This window comes from Quercus lobata, chromosome 5 (genome assembly GCF_001633185.2).
Source record: "Quercus lobata isolate SW786 chromosome 5, ValleyOak3.0 Primary Assembly, whole genome shotgun sequence".
Classification (NCBI taxonomy): Eukaryota; Viridiplantae; Streptophyta; class Magnoliopsida; order Fagales; family Fagaceae; genus Quercus; species Quercus lobata.
The window spans coordinates 1913835-1933170 of record NC_044908.1 but is presented as its reverse complement, the minus strand read 5'-3'; the positions used below and the strand labels follow the sequence as shown (position 1 = coordinate 1933170).

Here is a 19336-nt window from a genome sequence, read left to right as displayed (position 1 = left end):
TAACAGCAGCTTTGATGTAGAAGTATAACTAGAACTACCTCAGTATTTTATTTTTAATTTTTATTGGATAATTTTAGATTTTAATATTTTTATTTATTTAGTTTGAGTTATGATAGGTGGGTTCTAATTAGTTTAACTGGTAAAGTTTCTGATGGTTGAAAACCAATTGGTGTCTTGGTCTGATGTTAAAGAACTATAATCAGGATCGGATGTCATAGGTTAAAACAATCTCCAAAAAAAAAGTTTAAGTTATGAGAGGGATTAAATTGCATATCCTTAGATAATGATTAGTTTAGATTAGTATTTGAATTTGATTAGAATTCATACATCCTAAAACGAATCCTAATCAAACTCAAATACTAATCTAAACTAATCCAAATACTAAACTAATCATTATCTAAGGATATGCAATTCAATCCCTATTATAACTCAAACTAAATAAATAAAAATATTAAAATATAAAATTATCCAATGAAAATAAAAAATAAAATATTGAGATAGTTTCTGGTTATGCTCCTTCATCAAGCTCGCTATTTTATGGGCATTCTAGCATCAAGCTAAAGACTAAAGAGTTATATACGGTATGCCTTGCTCTTCTAAGGCTTGCTCCATTAGATTAGGGGATCTTCTTGCATTTGTCATAAGTTGTAGGACTAAGAAACAAAAAAAGGTAAGGGGTCAAGCATTGACATAGAAAATTGGTTGCAGGGTAAAATACTTTAAAACATCAATATTGTAGAGGGTTACATATAATAGTACTAACCTGATGGCAGGGATCACTTAGAGAGCGATATACATTCTTCAAGAATAAGATACTGTTCAATATTTGCCTTGTCTACCTAATTTAACTTTGGAAACCTGTTCATTGTTATTGGGAGTGATTGCATAGTGTGTCTAGATTTGTCATATGAATGATAGCCAATGATTATCTCAAGATATCAATTATCATTTGAAAAAGACTGTCATCTATGATTTGAGCATTATCTGTGGTTTGATTTCATTTGAGTTTGGAAATAAGGAAAGAGAAAATGAGACAAAAGGAATGATACAAACGAAGATATAAGAAAAAGAACAAGGAATTTCCTTAAATTGACAAAAAGAAAAGGTTGGCAAGAGAAAAATTGAGGAGAAACTAAAAGATTGACAAACTTACAAGTTACAGAGTCCCAGTTTCATGAATTACTCATAATCACAATTAAGAAAAACAAAAAGGAAAAAGGGGAGCACAAAGGTTAAGTAATCATCATAAACTTGGAAGAACCAAAAGACTAGCAAGAGAAAAAACCAAAGGGCTGGCCAACTTTCTAAATTCTCCTTTTAATGAATACACCCACAAAATAATGGAAAAAAAGTGAAAAAATTATGTTATAGTAAATATACAGTGTCAATTCAAAGCCTATGTGAGAATCAAAGAATCAGCAGTAGATATTTACACTTGTGTTTCCTATATCATGTCCCTAAAGAAATTATAGGAATTGAAGAAATGTATTGAATGCCAATAGTCTTCAACTTTCAATTTCTCTCTAACCTTCTTGTTTCTGTCCAGCACTCTACATCCATCTGTTCACCAGTTTTTCTTCAAGCTTTTTAGCTTATTTATCTATGTACACCTTTTAAAAGTACAGCTAAACTTTAGCCAACTTTTGGCAAAAAGCTACATCCAAATGCTCTAGTGTTATATTTAAATAACTTTTGTCAACTTCCGTGGAACAGTGCCTCCCCATGAATAACCCAGTTCAAAAAGCTCATACTATATTCACCAAGAAAATTTCCCTAAAACAGTAGAAAAAGAAGTAAGCATTTTTTTTTCTAATTACAGCAACCAGAAAAAAGCAAAGCAACATGATAACTTTGTTGCCATTTCACTTGCATTGAAAGAAGACAAATGATGATGACAATTTTGTCCATGTAATAAGTTCAGGGCCATGTTTCAGAGAGGCTTGAAAAACTAAACATAGGACTTCGATGTCTACTGGGGAGAGAGACAAATTGTTATGGCCCGACTGACTTGCTGCATTGCTAGATGCAGAAATTGCATCCATCCTATGCTACTAGTCATGAACAATAAGAATAAAGTGGTGTGCTTAAATATGCTTGAATATTTGTTGAAAGCTTGATCATAGCAGTCTAAGTTTTATCCATTAAGGTCAAAGATAGAAATGCCTGGAAGAGATTTTCTCATATAGTCTTTACAGGTCAGTGGAATGGTGTCACTAACTCATCTATTGTATTTTCTGTGGATTAGCATGACATAATTTTTGGGTTTCTGTCGGACAAGATACATCATTAATAAGTAGAAAATGACTATTTAGCCTTAATTTTTTAACTATGTTACTAAACAGCTCACAGCTCCCTTTTCAAACTATGTAGCAGAATATCCTTGTTTTTGAATTCAATTTTTTTGATACCAAGTTCTTCCTAAAACTTGATATTAGCAATATCAAGTTTTATACATATTTTTAAGTGGAACTCAAAGTTCCTAATGTTGAGTTCTGTGTAAAATTTTCAAAACATTTTAAATGGCAAAATATGCATAGAACTTCTAGGCAGAACTCAACATCAGCAATATTGAGTTCCAAAGTAGAGTTATTTTGCTACATAATTGGAAAAGGGGGCTGTTTGGCTACATAGTTTAAGGCTAAATATTTATATATATATATATATATATATATTTTTTTTTCATTATAAAACATAGTCAGCAATGAGATAGTAATATGCATACCTTCATTTGATCTATCGTATCCTTACACTCAGGGCACCTGTATATATTCACAAAAAACAGTGCTCAGTCAGAAGACATTGCAGTCCCACTTAGAAGACAATAAAATAAATTTAAAAAAAAAAAAAACTTAATGGTATAACGCGACTGCGCGAGCAATTTGCTTTTCACATTCATACTAAAAGGTGTAATAGATAAATTGATAATAACCTGTCATTTGCTTCAACAAAAGAATTTCCAGATGAAGAATGCCAGTCCATATCAAATAAACTTGAGTGGTTAGATACATCCCTATTTTCAACGTTATGATTGTCATCACTTCTGAGACTTTGGTCCACTTGCATAAGTTGCCTATCAGACATTAAGTATGTCAAAGAAAACCAACATCTATTATATTATATTCACTTTTAACTATCAGGCTAAAGATCAGTCCACCAAAAAAAAGGTTTAACCTGATGCTAGTTGAGACCTCTGGCGTGCACTCTAAAATACTTGTGTCATCTCCTTGTGCTTCATCAGACAAAGGCTGAGTTGGGATATCTGGAAGACTCATGCTGCCTCCTTGCAGTTCTTTAGACAAAGGCTGATAATGTATTAAATCTGTGCTCGTCATAGTTGAGTCACCCCTAGAGTGAATATCACTATCCGAAAATGACCTTTTAGTAGATGACCTGCAAATATGAAAAATTTCACTACAAGTTCTGAAATTCTATAAAGACTTCTACTTACCTAAGCAATGGAATTGTTGTTTAATACTCAAGATTATCATAGATGTCATACACAAGCAAATATATCAATCATAAAAATCAAATATCAAATCTAAAGCAATAATGATAAAGCAGTAAAGTACACTTGGAAACCTAGAGAAGAACCTCTTTACTGGGAAAAACCAATTCAAGGATCCAATTCCATCAAAAAATCCACTATAAAAAATAGTAAGTCTACTACCACAACAATTTTCACAACTTTGGCCACAATTTGATTATGTGGCGACTTGTAAGTGGTGGGAAAAAATAGTGACTCCACAATTCCACCAATTACAAGTCAACACATGAACAAATTGTGGCAAAGTTGTGGAAATAGTTATGATAACAGACTTACTCATAAAAAAATTAGTTACAATAGTCTATGATCCAATCCTATTCAATGTAGCCTTTGCAAACCCCTCGCTTGCCTTCTTACCACACTAGACCTAAAACCTTTGGAATCCTTTTATAGAAATAAAACCTCTACGACTCCAATGAACTCCTCAAAGATTTGCTGCAATGAACTCGCTATATAAAATCTCTATGGTTTCAAGCTAATCTCACACTCTTCAGATCACAAAATGAGTGGGTAAAATCTAATTCATTTTCAGTTTGGCTCAAGGGAAAGAAAGGATCAAGTTTTCTCTATATTGCTCTGGTATGACAGCCATTCTCCTTTCAAAAATTCGTGCATCAAGTGATTTAAAAGGATTGAATAGAGGAACTCTCAAACATTTGGCTATATCAGATGTGTCGATATCATTATAGATGCATGAAGTACGGTAAACAATGAGCAAGAATACATCTTCTAGTCAAACTTGGATTGTAAATCATGACAATTTCACTCAAGTGCACATCAAGTGAAGTACTCACAAAGTTTCTATCTGAATTAATGTTTTGCTTGAGCGAATTTGAATTTTGCTTGAGCGAAATTCTCTAATTTCAAATTTCTTCAATTAACTCTTACAAAGTTCTAATCTAACTCAAGTACAACTACTTTCAATACGTTTTTACTCTTAATCTTTTCATAGGAATTAGCCAAGATTAAAACCTAACAAGTTCTTGAAAAAAAAAGACTATTAACAAATTAAAAGGATCTTGAAATTGTATAATCAATTAATTTCCCCTCCTCACATTCACATAAACTTTGTTAATAGCACCTTTGTCTAAATATTTCTCAATTGGATATCAGAGATGTGAGGTGACTTATTTTTTATATTCATAGAGAAGATTGAAAAATCTTATTAGCTGTTCAAAAGCAAGAGAGTTGAAAATTTGGGCTTCATGGAAAGAAAATTATGTGTTTAAAGTTATGTGTATCTTTGCATGCGTTTATGCATGTCTAATTGTCTATACTTTATTGTAGCTACTTTAAAATTTCTTATTTTCTTTTAATGATATTTGGTTTGTTGAGATGGTTTAATCTTTTAGGAAATGTTGATATAGCTGAAAGAGAAATATAGAAAGAGGGAAATGGAGCCAGATGACGAGCGTAGTGTAACGCAAGACAAAACTAAAATGATTCAACAATGAAATTGAAAAACAGAAAAATAGAGGAGAGATAACCTAGGAGTTAGAAAACATATAGGAGTTAAGACCCAGGGTTGGTTGGTGTGATCATTGGATACGTTTCACAGTAATGGCCTGTTTAGTTGGAGGGGGGAGTGGAGGGGAGTAGAGTAATGTTGACTAAAAATAAGCTAATTTTATGTTAAATCTACTCTGCTCTACTTCCCCTCCCTCTCCCTCAATCCAAACGGACCATAAATGTATCCATCAATAAAACTGTAAAATGTCTCCATAGGAGTTCAATACTATGCATATAGACTACTAAGCCCAAATTCTAGTTGACTTAGGAAATCCTAATTCTAAATGCCTTGGAAATTCTTAAGCTAATAAGACCTAAAAAAAAATCCAATTGACCAAAAAAAATATAATTGATATCAAAAAATCAAAGTTCTTTATGCTTCCCGCATCAGTAAAATAGGAAGAAGTTAAGAACACTGGAAAACTGAAAATTCAAACTGAAATTTGACAAGAAACTTCAACACCATCCATATGGGGCACTGAACAATAATGGAAAGCCTTGATGATAACTTAAGGACCAAAAGGTACTTCTCAGAAACATTTAAGAACTATACAAAAGGCTAAAGGATAACTATAAGGTAAATGCCATAGTAAACATGCTTTCGAAAGTGTTCAAAGAAAATCAGCAATGTAAACATTTCCCAAGTGTTCCTAAAACATTTTAGTATTCTTAGTTCTTCCTGTGTTGGAAACTAATTCTTAAAATTGTCTCAGAACCACAGTCTAACCTGAAAAAATATGGAAGAAAATACAATTGCCTACAGATTATTGTGAGTTAAAAGAATACTTGGCAAATACGTAGTTATTACCTAACTTGCTTCATTAATCATTACAGAAGTTGCATTGAATTGAAAAGGACAAAATGTAGGCAGCACAACAATCTGTGTCTAACATGCTTATCAAAATCTTACCTCCCAACATTGAAACGCTGGCCTGAATCCAATTCCCACAGAGATAGCTTACCCAGTTGTGGACGAAAATAACCCAAGAACCTAGACAAATTTCAAGTCATATAATTAATTAGATTTCCTCCAACTATCTTGGTTGATGCACTTAGTATTTGAATAATACATATTGCAGGCTTTATGAATCTTCCATAGTGAGTCAACTATTATTAAGTAATTGACTTACACATTAATTGCATCTTGTCTCTCAAAATCTGAGAAGGCATTGCAGTAAAATCTTTGTACAGTTTTCATAAGATCTTGGTAACCAGCTACTGGTCTCCATTGACCTCTGATCTCAGCAAATATCTATTTAGCATCACCAATGCAAAATTGTGAATAGTTGGGAGAGTTGAAATTTAAACAAGAATCTGAAACATGCGTCTAAGCTAGGAAAAAAAAAGGAAGATAAGAATTAACTGGCATAATGTCACAAATTTAGAATTTAATCCAGTGTTGCCTTGGCTATGAGCATTGAACCTGCTAAGTAAGGTTATGAAAAAATTGATTGCTTAGAGCTTCAGACCATTCATGATCAATTTAAGATCTCAAAAGACCTTGGAGAGGGATACAACCATATGATTTAGAGTCTCAGCTCCAAATTTTCACAAGGAGTAAGCAAAAGTGTATTCTCTCCTCACTGCACAAAACTATCTGAGTACTCTAAGACCCTAAAATTCCTTCTTGGAAGTCAATCCTAGGTGACAATTATTTTGGATAGCAAACACATAAGAATTTTCATTTCCATTCACATTTAATAAATTTTAGATATTTTAAATACACCAAAGGATTACCTTATTGTGTGCTGGGGAACCACCATATTGTAGTGCAAGTGTGTCACCCATAGCCTCATAAACTTTCATTAAATCCTCTGCCAAAGGATTTTTCAAATCAACATTTGGGGATTCTATAAATCCCAAAGCATGCAGCTGACGTCCAAGAGCAACTAGCCCATACATATATTGGGCAATGTTTGTGCGATCTAAGCAGTCCAAGCAGTTGGTCCTTAGAATCCCTTTCTGAGATGTTGTGGATTTAACACCATATTTTCTACATACATCTCCACTACTAACACCATCATCAACTTTTGTTTCTAGGTTATCAGCATCCTCATTTTCATTGAGATTCTCTAGATAGAATTGACCATTATTCTCACTGCAGCAAAAAGAAACTGTCAAAAATTTGAACTAAACCATCAAAATTGTCAAAATTTTGAACTACTAGCAAGTATCTTAAAGCCTAAGCAATAGAAAGCCATTCCGTGAAGGCTCCGAAGAGTCTAAGTAGCTTCTTATAAGCTGATCCAACATGATTTGCTTGCAAGCATATATACATATATATATATTTATATATATAGACACATATGAAAAATAGGCCAAACTGGAATATTCAATTTTTATTCCATGGTAATGTTATCAGGATTTAACAAGTTACAAGCTACAACTAAGTTGGTCTGGAAAAACATGTCAAGTTACAATTCTGAAAATTCATATCCATATCATGTACAAGAAATTAAATGACATGAGATACCATATCAAACAAATAGTATCCACTATGTATCAGACTTACTCAAAGTAGGATAAGTTTAAAAATCCCTCCAAACACAATTTTTGTGGTACATGACAGTAGAAGATGCCAGTTAAGTCCAATGTATTAGCAAAAAATTCTCCTAGCTGTTTCAATTCCTGTATAGCTCTGCGGCAAAAGATTCATGTCAATCATGCTTTATATTAATGTCAATCATATTTTAAATAATAGGAAATCTATAGTTATTATATATATACAAGGGAAAGGTGGACTACCTTCTGTGGTACATGTGTGTATTTAAATCCCAACGACAAAACCTTAGCTGATTTTCTTCTGGTAAATCCTCAATGATGGATGTAATAGCTTTTGCATATGCTGCACTTAGGTTTTTTTCAGCACGCTTCTTTCCACGTGTCTGTTAATAAACAATTGTGATCAAATGAGAAGAAAATGAGAATAAAATTAGGGAGCAGATCCACAATTACTTTTGCTACAAGTATGTAGACTATTAAGTCTACATAAAGTCCCAATTTTAGATGATCTATGCCCCCAAGTAGGGTACAAATCTTAAATGAAGTGAGTTATGAAAGTCAAATCAAAATCTGCACACATTATCATCACTATTTCTTAATGGCATCTAAAGGAGTCTTTTAAAAATTTACTTATAAATATTTTAGGAAAAGATAGACTAATATTTACAGCTCACAGTAGATGGTAAAGAATGAAAGACAAAAAACAGGTGATGACAAACATTATAATTTTGGCTAAGCAAGAGGTTATAGCAATGAGCACAGACAAAGATAGCATTTTTTTTTTCTTTATTATGGATACAAATATAGTATCTTTCTATTCTGACATTTTAAAATCCTTCATTGTTGCGCCAAGATTCTACTTTGCAGGACTCATTTTTCCACCTGTTATGTTTTTCTTTTCTTTTTTTGTTTTTCTTCTGCAAGTTAAGGACTGCCAAATTTAGCTCAATTTGAAGAGTAAATTTTTTAATCATTTAGACAAACTTGACCGGTTTTTGAAAATGCTCATTTAAACCTTTGCTTGTATTAATAAGAGATATATACAATGAACTGAATGCTCTTTACATTTTCTTTGTTTACTTGAGTTATATTTTCAATTTTTTGAACCATTGTCAAATTTGAACTAGCTACAACTATACTGTCTTGTCATTCCGAAGAATAATAGTCCCAACTCAGCCTCTATCTCCTTATTAAATATAGAAAGGTAATAGAAAGGCATACCTTCAATAAACTCAATATAATTATTGGCTTTCCATATCTTTTGGCAAGGTTCTCAAAATGAAGTTTTGTGGCTTCATAGTTATGTTGTTCTGGTGCTACTGTAAACCAAAAGAAAAGTCAGTTGAATAATGAAAAGTTATCAATGAGAATGTAAAAATTGGTTGTGCTAGAGTCATACAAGAAAATTCAGGTTTGAATTTACGAAATCCTGAAATATTCTGCGACCAAATCAGAGGGACTGAACCTCGATATTGTACAACAGAACTGATTCGCATCATGCGACCTTTAGCAGCATCTTCAGACACAATCTGTTCTGTCTCGACATCATTAGCTACACTACCCCTCTTATTTACACCACGTTTCAAATATCTGCATCAGAAGATAGAAAAATAAAGTAATAGAAACTTAGGCATATCAAATGTACAACAAAAGGGTTTAACTATTTAACTAAGTTAAAAAGTATATGATTCTCAAAAAAAAGAAAAAAAAAAGTTAAAAAGTATATTGCAGTCATCTCCATACCTGGTTCCAGCATAAAGTCGAGAACGTCTAGCAATAAGGGTTAATGTAAATTCTCTGCCAGATATAGAAAGTTTGACCTGGATAACAAAAATTCAAATCATCAATATCATTCAAACCTTTTATTTCTTCTATTAAATAAAGTTAGAGATATTTAGGAAACACCCATGCATAAATCATCAGATTATAGATGATACCTTACAGCTAAGTTATTTAACTTACTAAAAAGATTACCTTACTTCAAATAGATATTCATAAACGGATTACATATACTCTACATAAATGAACACCTACCCCTTTGGTAATGCGTTTTCAAAACCTCACTTTTTCAAAAAAAAAAAAAAAATTCAAATAAGCTATACCAACTGGGTAGCCCCTAGTAAAAGATGAAAGAAAAGGCAACTCATTGCATATTTAATAGCAATCAAAGGTATTGATTTTGATAATGAAAATATTAGTCTAGTTGGCAAAAAGTTTACAAAAGAACTCAAATTTTAATTTGCACAAAGTTTCAATTTTAATAAATTTAAATATCCCATACCTGTTTAAAGAAGCCATGAACTAAAGCAACCGTCCAGAGAGTATTTTTTAGAGTATTCCGGATTTCACTTGTTAAGAATGCATTCCAAACACACTTTTTATTATAGATGCATTGTCCAGTCTTATATTCACATAAATTCTTTTGAAGACTACGCATAACATGGTATGAGTAGCTGAAAAAGAAGTTCTTTGTAAGGTCCACTGTGCAAAGAAGCTTCTGATACCTATGTCAAATATGGGAAAAAAAGTAAAACAAATTAATATAACTTCAATTATGTCAAATTTGAAAAAAAATAAAAAAATAAAAAGAAAAAAGTAAAACAAAATAATATATCTTCAATTATGTCAAATATAGAAGATACATTATTGGATCTATCCTGGACAAATTACTACTATCAAAATAGGCAATGAATTTGGATGATACTTTATTGTAAAGTGATACCTGTTTTCATTCTTAGAATAAGCTATTAAGGTCCGCACAGTAGGATTTGAAATTGGAATCATTTTGCTTTTTGTAATAGTATATATTGCATGACCACAAATTTCACCAATTTTCCTTCTTTTTGTTATAAGCAGCATGTAATAAGGCTCCAGAAATTTGACAAACCCTGAAAGAAAACACAAGACCAAAATACTTAATATATATACATTTTTGTATGATTGCATGGTGGTAAAATCTTGCACATAGAACATACCAACGATTCCATAACAAGCTGTGACTAGTTTAAGTCCACCTGTTTTTTTATTCCCTTCATCTAGCCTTTTTAACAGGTCAGCACACTCATTCTCAGTGTATGTTGTAGAATCTTCATAAATTTTTAACTCAGAACTCTCCAACCTGTCAATCTTTAACACCTTCCAAAAGGTTTTCTTCTTATCTCTTCCTATGATATAATAATTCTGTTGCAAATAAAAGTGATATGAATATGTAATCTATATTTATATATATCTAAAAGTTGAAGCATAATATTTATTATTGTTACGTTTATGTTAACATCAACAGTCACATAATCATTTTTTTTTCCATAATTTTTTTAAAAATATATATAAATATTAATGTATGCAACAAATTTCGCTACTCTATCATTGTACCATATTATCCACAATTTTTTTTCTTCTCTTTTTAAACTTTTCTTCTCTCTTTAAAAAAAAAAAAAAAAAAAAAAAAAAAAATCTCTTCTCTTTATTAGTCCACATCTACTATTACACTTTTTCTAATTTTTTCCCTCCCTCTTTGCCTCTTTATCTCCCTACTACTCTTTATTTAAATGTTAAATTTCCTTCATCCTTTTCTCTTTGGTTATATTTTGGCTCTTCTTCTTTCCATCTTATTTTGTATAAATTTGATATCATTTATAAGTTGATGGTTTTTTTTATTATTTAACTTTAATATGTGTTTTAGTGGTGTTTTTTAAATTTCCCATCACAATTCCCTCTTATAGAGCTTTGGTTGAATTTTGGTTTGGGTTAATACTTAGGTTTTTTAGGAAATAAGAATTTGAGTTTATATCAAAACAAAATTTACATGATTACGAATTCAAATGTGCCTACCAATTATTTGAGTAGTAAATCATTTTAAAGTCTATCTTTATTCTTATGGTTTTATTTTAATTTTGGTTAAGATAACACTATTATTTTGTGATGAGTTTTGATTATCATGACAATCTTTTTATTCCTTAATAGTTAAGAGATGAGAAATTTTAATAATAAATATGAAACTTATAAATTTTAATTGTATATTAGGTAAATATAACAGACTATAATAGAAGTTAAAATAAAATGGTTCACCTTAAAAAAATATTAATCAAACACACCAAAAATAACAAAATGATATATTTGTAATGATAAAATAAAATTAAAAAAATACATGTAGAGATCTTTATAATAAAAGAAAAACAATACTTGAAATAATTGTCGTTTTTTATGTGTTACACCTCATTATATTATATTTATATATTCTCACGCATCGCATCTACAACTAATAAAAATGTCAATGCATTACAGATTAGTCAATTTATAAAAAGAAACCAAGAAACTGCCAAGTAGATATGAGTCATATCAGGCAATCAGAAAAGCATTCAAGAATTATTCATTAAGAAGATAGTTATAAATCGTCCTAAAATGCAAAAGTGTGCTGCCTACCTATTATTATTTATGAAACGAGTTTGTCTATTCTAATAAAATACAAAAAAATTCTTTCTTTTATTTGTTTGCCTTAAATATAAAATTCATAATTATGGTTGTTACTGATATAATATTTCAATAATAGTATTTATTAGGACACATACTCTACTCTAAATTCATACTAGTAACTTTTAGAGAAATGTTATGTTCACAATATTTTCATAATACTTTCACAATAAATTCTAAGTAACAAGTTGTTAGTGACTATTACTGGTAAGTAAAAAAAAAAAAATAATAATAATTTTATTGATGAGTTCAAATTAAAACTAATAACAACTTACTTCCTAAGATTTGTTATGAAAGACTTGTAAAAATGTTGTGGAGACATGACACTTTTCTAATTTTTAAAGAATGATGAGACAATTTATACGGTAACATACAATACAGTTTATTAAGTAATGTGGGATAATTTTCTTTTAAGGAGTAAAAGAATTAGACTCTACCATTTAAATAAAATATGATGAAAGAATATTCTAAAGAAGTGTTTAAAAATAAAATAGAATATAAATTCAATTAAATATATATATACACATATATTATAATCATGACATGTTAACTTCAAAAACTTAAATAACAAAATATTATGATGTCAATTAAAATTCAAATATCTTCCGTTTTATATATATTATTATAGAAATTATGTTAGAAAATATAGGGGCATTGGGCCCAAGAGCTCATTATCTATATTAATATTAGGCCTGAGACTCAAGCCGAGGATAATGGGTCATCTGAAAAGGGTAAACATTGTCAGGGGAGCCCATGTTAATAAATGAAGAGGTCAACTTTGACCATAATGGCCTAAGAGGCTGGGCCAAGGATGAATGCCTCTTCGGCCAGCTCAAGCCGAGGTCCGTAGAGGTGGTCTGCCGTACAAGGGAATGTTCCAAAAAGTTCTGTTGGTACGGGTAAGTATTTCAGAAACAAAAGACAAAGGGGAGTCTTAAAATATCTAAGGAAAAAGTTGCTACCACCGCATTAAATACTCTGCAACTAACTCTCTAGCCGCATTAATGTGAAAATGATACATGAATAGTGGTTTTTAGCCTTACAGCTACCACATGAAGATTTTAAGAAGGTGCTGATGGGATAAGGATCAAAGACCAACAATCTGGCCTGCACGTGGAGGGTAAGGATGAAAGAGGAAAAGAGTATAAAAGGGGAAGGAGGTAGTGAAAGAATGAGATCGAGAAATCAAGAGAAAAATACTGTAGCAATCAAAAACCAACTTTGTAATCAAACTTTTGAGAAATATATAAGAACTGATCTCCTCGGACTGTGCCGAAAATGATTTTCTTTGGTTTAATTCAATCTATTTTCCTGTTCTTGTCAATTGAGACTACTTTATTTTTTTTCCAACTCATTTCAACTCAGTTTTCCAACCCACTCTTTACAAATTCATTGTTTTGGACTTTTTGGGCCTAAGTCCATCCATCTTTTGGGCTAGGGACCCAAATCGGATCCTTATAGAAAACATTTTAATCTATGTAATGAAACAAAATTTCTAATGTTAATTAAGACAATATTGTTTAAAACATTTTATTGGAATGGTATATTTTGAGTGTTAATTAGAAAGAATTTTACTTATGTAATTGTTTGATTTGTTTTTTGGGGTTTTATTTAGCTTATTTACTTTTATATATATATATATTCTTAAAAACTCATTTTTTTTAAAATATAATTATAATTTTCATCTAGTTTATTCTTTAAACAAAAATAAACCAATGAAAATAAGTAACAAATGAAATCTAATATTATAGATATCACAATGTAACCTATACTTTGCATCAAATTATATCCTTTTTTGAAACATATTCTTACTTACAAAAATAAATGACTATCTACAATTATAGAATTTGATATCTAAACTTAGAAAACATAAATTAAAAAGAAGGGGAAGAAAATAAAATTCAAAATAAATATAAACATATCTAAGAAATATACGTGAGAGAGGCTTCAAGGTTAGAAAGCGTAGCCAATCTCTTCTATTTTCTTGATCAAAACTTCTAAATGTTATTAGTTTCCTCCAATATTTTAATAAATTTTCTTGTAAAAAATTGTAATATATAATGTTCTAATTTATAGACAAAATTGAAAGATAATAAGGGTGGTGTAGTGATTTGATCACACTATATGAGTTTACAAATTTAAAAATTGCATGATATACTGACTTACATCAACAAGCATGTTTTATGCCTACTCAAGATCAAGAATGCAAATATTGTTTTGATCAAATAAAATTTCAAATATCCTTCAATTATTTTGTTACATTCTTGATTGTGTGTTATTATTAATTTTTTTATTAGACTTTGTTTCGATTGTTGCAAAAGCAACTAAATTTGAGCAAAATATAATATTTCAAATCAATTATTTATCATTTAAATCTTAGAAAAATGACATCAAAATTTCATTATAAGTAAATAATTAATACATCAAAATAAATGTGTGTGTGTATTACATTTCACTATAAGAAGTCAAGAATCTAAATGGTTAAATTAATTTTTGTTTAGAAAATTCTAATTTTGATGGCTTTTGTCTCAATTATTATTAAAGCAATTAAAATGAAGAATATCCTTTTTCTAAATATATTATTATTATTATTATTATTATTATTATTGTTACTACAGTAAGAATATATAATATTATTTCAAATAAAAACATTTTTTTTGTAATATTTATAATTTTTTTAAAAATAATCATATAAATTATTTTAATATAAATAGCCAACGCAGAACTATAGATAATATTTATATGCATTACTTTCATTAGTTAATTCAATGAATATAAATGCAATAAAGAGAATCTCAAATAATGCATCACATGGTAAAACCAAACTTTCCACTCTTTAAATGACAAACTAAAAAATAAATAGAATCCATTTTAATCAGTAAAAATAAAAAAGAAATTCAAGGCAAACAATTTGGTTTTTCGTTAATTGTTTACGCGGATCATTTAACAACAAGATCACCTTTAGACGGAGATCATATCAAAATTTGTAATGTTCAGGAGTCAATCAATTATTTTAGTATGAATCTGCACGCAATCGCCTCTCAAAAGACAAAGTCTAAATATATGCGCACCACGTTCAATCTGGAAACTCAATTATAATGATTATATATATTATAATCAACACGAAACAAACCCAAAATTCAAAGCTTAATCTTTATCGTATATATAAAGACGCTAACCAAAAAGAAAGCAACCAAGAAAATACAGGGAAAAAAAAAAAAAACTATATATAATCAACACGAAACAAACCCAAATTGATCTTTATATATAAGCTGATCAAAAAGAAAGCAACCAACAAAATACAGTGAAAAAAAAAACTATAATCATAACATATAAACTAAAGAAAAACACACACAAAACATATAGAGACAGAAATTGCTTATTTCTCTATGAAATATATTTACCGAAAAAGTCTCATAGAGCCTGAAACTTTGCAAGCAGCTCTCAGATGACTCTGAACCCATGATAGAACACTAAAACCTCGTTACTACCAAGCGCTTTATCACTGCACAATAAACCTTCCAATATCAATCTTCACACATGCACACCCATATACAGCCCAAAAACATATGTTATATATACATAAAATGTGACACAAGTGTGTAATATTATGAGAAAGAATAATACGAGACTAAGATTGAGAAGAAAGAAAGTTAAAACGAGGCCATACCCAGTTGATGAAACTTTATCCTTGTGCTTTTTTCTGTTTCCAAACAAAGCGATAATCAGATTATGGCGGAGGCAGAAACCACAACTTTCAGAGGCTAAAACAACAAGAAGAATGATAATGATATGATCCATATAGAGGTTTAGGCTTTTATTGTTTGCTTGCTTGCTTGGCTTTTATCCATACGTATCTTTTTTGAGTGTGAATTTTGGACTACGGGTTAAAGGATAAACTTATAAGTCTTTCTGTAAAAGAACTCTGATATCATTCTGTTTCTTCCTTTTTATAAGGCGGCAAATACAGAAAGCTTCTCCCTATGAGCTGTATTTGTTGCCAAAGTATTCGGTCAAAGTCTTGTAACACTAGCTATCATTGATATAGGTTTTTTTTTTTTTTTTTCCTTAGCGTTATATAGATACATATATACAAATATGCACATAAATCATAATATAATGCATAAGTTTACATATACAAAACATATATATATATATATACCTTTTTTTTTTTCATGGATTTTTATTTTTTTTAATTTTTTTTTTCATATCTTGAAATTTTATGTGAAATATATATATATATATATATATATTTTTAAATTGCCTCAAAGCACAAAGCTATGACTTCAAAAGTTATTTTGGTTCTTTAAAAAAAATGTTACTAAGAGTCAATTCGTCTTAACAAGTGAATATATATTAAAAAAAAAAAATTCTTAAGCTTTGTGGATTTTCTTTAATTATGAGTGAACTTATTTGATTTTTTTAGCACAACAAGAGAACATTAATGAACATCTTGGTTTTATGACTTTTTTGTTATTACTAATCCTTCTTTCTAATGATTCTACAAAACCTGAAGATATTTAAATTTCTCCAAGTGATTTATATTTTGAACATTTATTTTCTAATAAGAACAAGGATTCTTTCTCGAAAAAAAAATGAGGATTGAATTTCTGATTTTACTCAAATTTAATATATATAGATATATTTGTCAAATATATATATATATATATATATATATGCAAGAGGTTAATATAAAGTTTGTTAAGATAGTGCAAGAATCGTACGGTAGCTAATAGAAAATTAATATTAAATTGATATGGAGAAAAGTATTCGTCCTTATCCTTACCAACTAGTACTATAAGTTTCATTTATTTATTTAACAACCAACATAAACATTGGAAATCTCGGCTGACCCCAACAATTAAACGTAGCGTATTTTGACTATTTTCAGATGAAAAAAATGGGAAACCTTGGCAATTTCTCCGCAACCTCAACCTACTATGAAATTCAATGGCAATTTCTCCGTAACCTCAAAGAAATTGCTGATGTTTAGTTAATTTTTCAAAATAATAAAAATTATTAATTGTTAAAAAAATTGTAAAACTTAATTAAATACAATACACATATATTAGTTTCCTCACGAATTAAATTCAAACTAGTAGTAAATTCATACAATGTACTAGAAGATTTTGCATAGAGGTATAATAATTTAATCAAGTTTCCTAGAAAGAAAGAAGTACCCTTTGTAACTTTATCCTATTTATCCTAAGTTGCTAAGAGTTTTATAGTTCTTGTGGCACTTCTTGATGTTTCCAACTAAGATAATCAAGATTAAAAAAATAAAAAATTTGAAGATTTATCCGATTTGTAATTGCCATCCCGTGTGAGATGTAATAGTTATCATTATTTTTGGGTGATTAAAAAAGGAAAAAAAGTTTTAATAGAAATTACGTAAATCACAGCATGCATAAGCAGCAAATCTTTTAACTATAAAAAGGTATCAAAATCAGAAGCACATTCAAAAGAATATATGATAATAGAGAATATTACCATTGCTTTCTACGCTTCTCCAAACTGTTGTCACAGAAAACCGACGGAACTGCCACAAAAAGCGACAAGGACTTTTGCTTTGAGTCATAATAGTCAATAGAGAGAGAAAAAAAATTAAAAAAGAAGAACAAATTTACTTAATACATAATTAACCGACCTTGGAATTTAATTTCAAATTTCAAGTTTGAACAATGGAAGAACCTAATTTTTTCAATGATCGAGGAACGAAGTGTGTTTTGCTTTTCTAGTTTCTATTATTTGTTTGTGTTGATCGACTTTTTGGTATTATAATTTATAACAGATTATACAATTTCAGTTTAACTCTAATAGACCACCACCACCTCCGTATTATTAAAAAATAAAATCTTCGGAGAAATAAAAAGGGAAAATTATTAAAAAATAAAAAATTTAAATAAAAACCATTTTAACTGGCGCCTCTAAACCATTTTGGAAGTGTCTCATGTGTTAAATATTAGCATTGATACACCATATTGAATATGCTAGTATGGATGCGGAAGCGAAAGCATAAAATATAGAACACAGTAATACAGGAGAGTTACGTGGTTCAGCCTAATGACCTACATCCACGGAGGAAACCTAAAGGGTTACATCAATAATATATTAGAGTGTAGTACAAATCCTGTGTTACAATAAATCATAACATGTGTATATATAGTAGACTAAATCCTAGACTAATAGACTTCTAGTACAAGTAGGAGACTTGGCTTGCACACAAAGTAGAATTAGACTTGGGCCTATGCTAATGGGCTAATATATCTCTAACATCATGCATACTTCAATCCACAACCAAAAAAGGGCTTGGGGTAACAAAATGCACCCTCATTATGCCACTCATCATTTATATATAAATTCTACATATTTATTTTGTTGGGTCGCAATAATATTATCACAAATATTAGCAATATAAAATAGCAATCACACACAAGACCACAATTATTTAAGTGGAAAACTCTCTCTTTGAAGGGAAAAACCACGGGATAAATTTCGAATAATTTCATAATTATCAAATCAATTACAATAATTATTATATATGTCTCACGGCTAAAGAAAAATCTCTCTCATTTTTCTTTGCTCTCACACACACTAATTATCTCTTTTTCTTTTTTTTCACTGTGCAGCACCCTTTCTCCCTTTCTTTTTCTTATGTGGGGCACACCACTTTTCTTCTTTTTCACTATAACTCTCTCTCTCTATATATATATATATATATGAAATACACGTCCCAAGCTTTATATAAAAGCTCCTGCCACCACCTGCCACTCTCCTAATTACATTAGGAATAGAAGTTTTATTCATGTAAACCACTTTCACCTATTTCTTATTGAAATAGGATTTTTATGTGCTTGCATTCCTAATTAGGCTGGACTCTTGGTGCAATCATGCATCTCAACAATCTCCCCCTCCAGTCCATTGAGGAAAGAGATCTTCATTCCATCTCTTCAATTCAATTTTATGTTAGTCAAGCCAACACAAGGCTTGACCTTCTTCATTATCTTCACCAATACTAAGAACACCTCATCAACGTCAATCCCTTTCATTCTCAAATAATTGATCTTATCTTGGATTTATTTAATCCAATCCATTGGTTCCCCCTCATCAAAAGCCCAATTATTCTTGAAGCTAACAGTTCGATGTTCTCCAGCAGTCCTCTTCTCATAAGGTTCAACAATCTCTAGTGGAGGATATTGCTCCCCTTGCTCAAGACCTCTAGGGATCTTTCACTTCATCATCATCTCATGTAGCCTTAGCATCTTCATATTCTTCATCACCTACCACTTCCTCTTCTGAAGCACTATTAGG

At 30.1% G+C, this 19336-nt stretch overlaps 1 protein-coding gene across 2 annotated transcripts; it reads right to left on the bottom strand.

The window, feature by feature from the left end:
• Positions 1–1168: 1168 nt before the first annotated feature.
• On the bottom strand, positions 1169–15919 carry LOC115989397 (phosphoinositide phosphatase SAC2-like). 2 transcript variants are annotated; one of them, XM_031113069.1, is made up of 17 exons: positions 15696–15919; positions 15430–15530; positions 10531–10735; positions 10278–10443; positions 9837–10059; positions 9299–9375; positions 8955–9145; positions 8777–8874; positions 7799–7938; positions 7566–7691; positions 6791–7151; positions 6184–6305; positions 5964–6044; positions 3172–3390; positions 2930–3070; positions 2723–2759; positions 1169–1773 (listed from the first exon to the last, which is right to left on the bottom strand). In XM_031113069.1, exons 2-17 carry the CDS (start codon positions 15487–15489, stop codon positions 1696–1698), a joined length of 2325 nt encoding a protein of 774 aa, XP_030968929.1. In that variant the 5' UTR covers positions 15490–15530; positions 15696–15919; the 3' UTR covers positions 1169–1695. The 2 variants fall into 2 exon arrangements, with proteins under 2 accessions (XP_030968929.1, XP_030968930.1); XM_031113070.1 differs by lacking the exons at positions 10531–10735; positions 15696–15919 and having other exon boundaries at positions 15430–15516.
• Positions 15920–19336: the final 3417 nt, after the last annotated feature.

Coding starts and splice junctions, on each gene's coding strand:
- LOC115989397 (XM_031113069.1), bottom strand. CDS start 15,489: ATGGGTTCAGAGTCATCTGAGAGCTGCTTGCAAAGTTTCAGGCTCTAT. Junction 10,736..15,429: donor GGCTCTATGAGACTTTTTCG/GTAAATATATTT, acceptor TATTTGCAACAG/AATTATTATATCATAGGAAG. Junction 10,444..10,530: donor AGCTTGTTATGGAATCGTTG/GTATGTTCTATG, acceptor GTTTTCTTTCAG/GGTTTGTCAAATTTCTGGAG.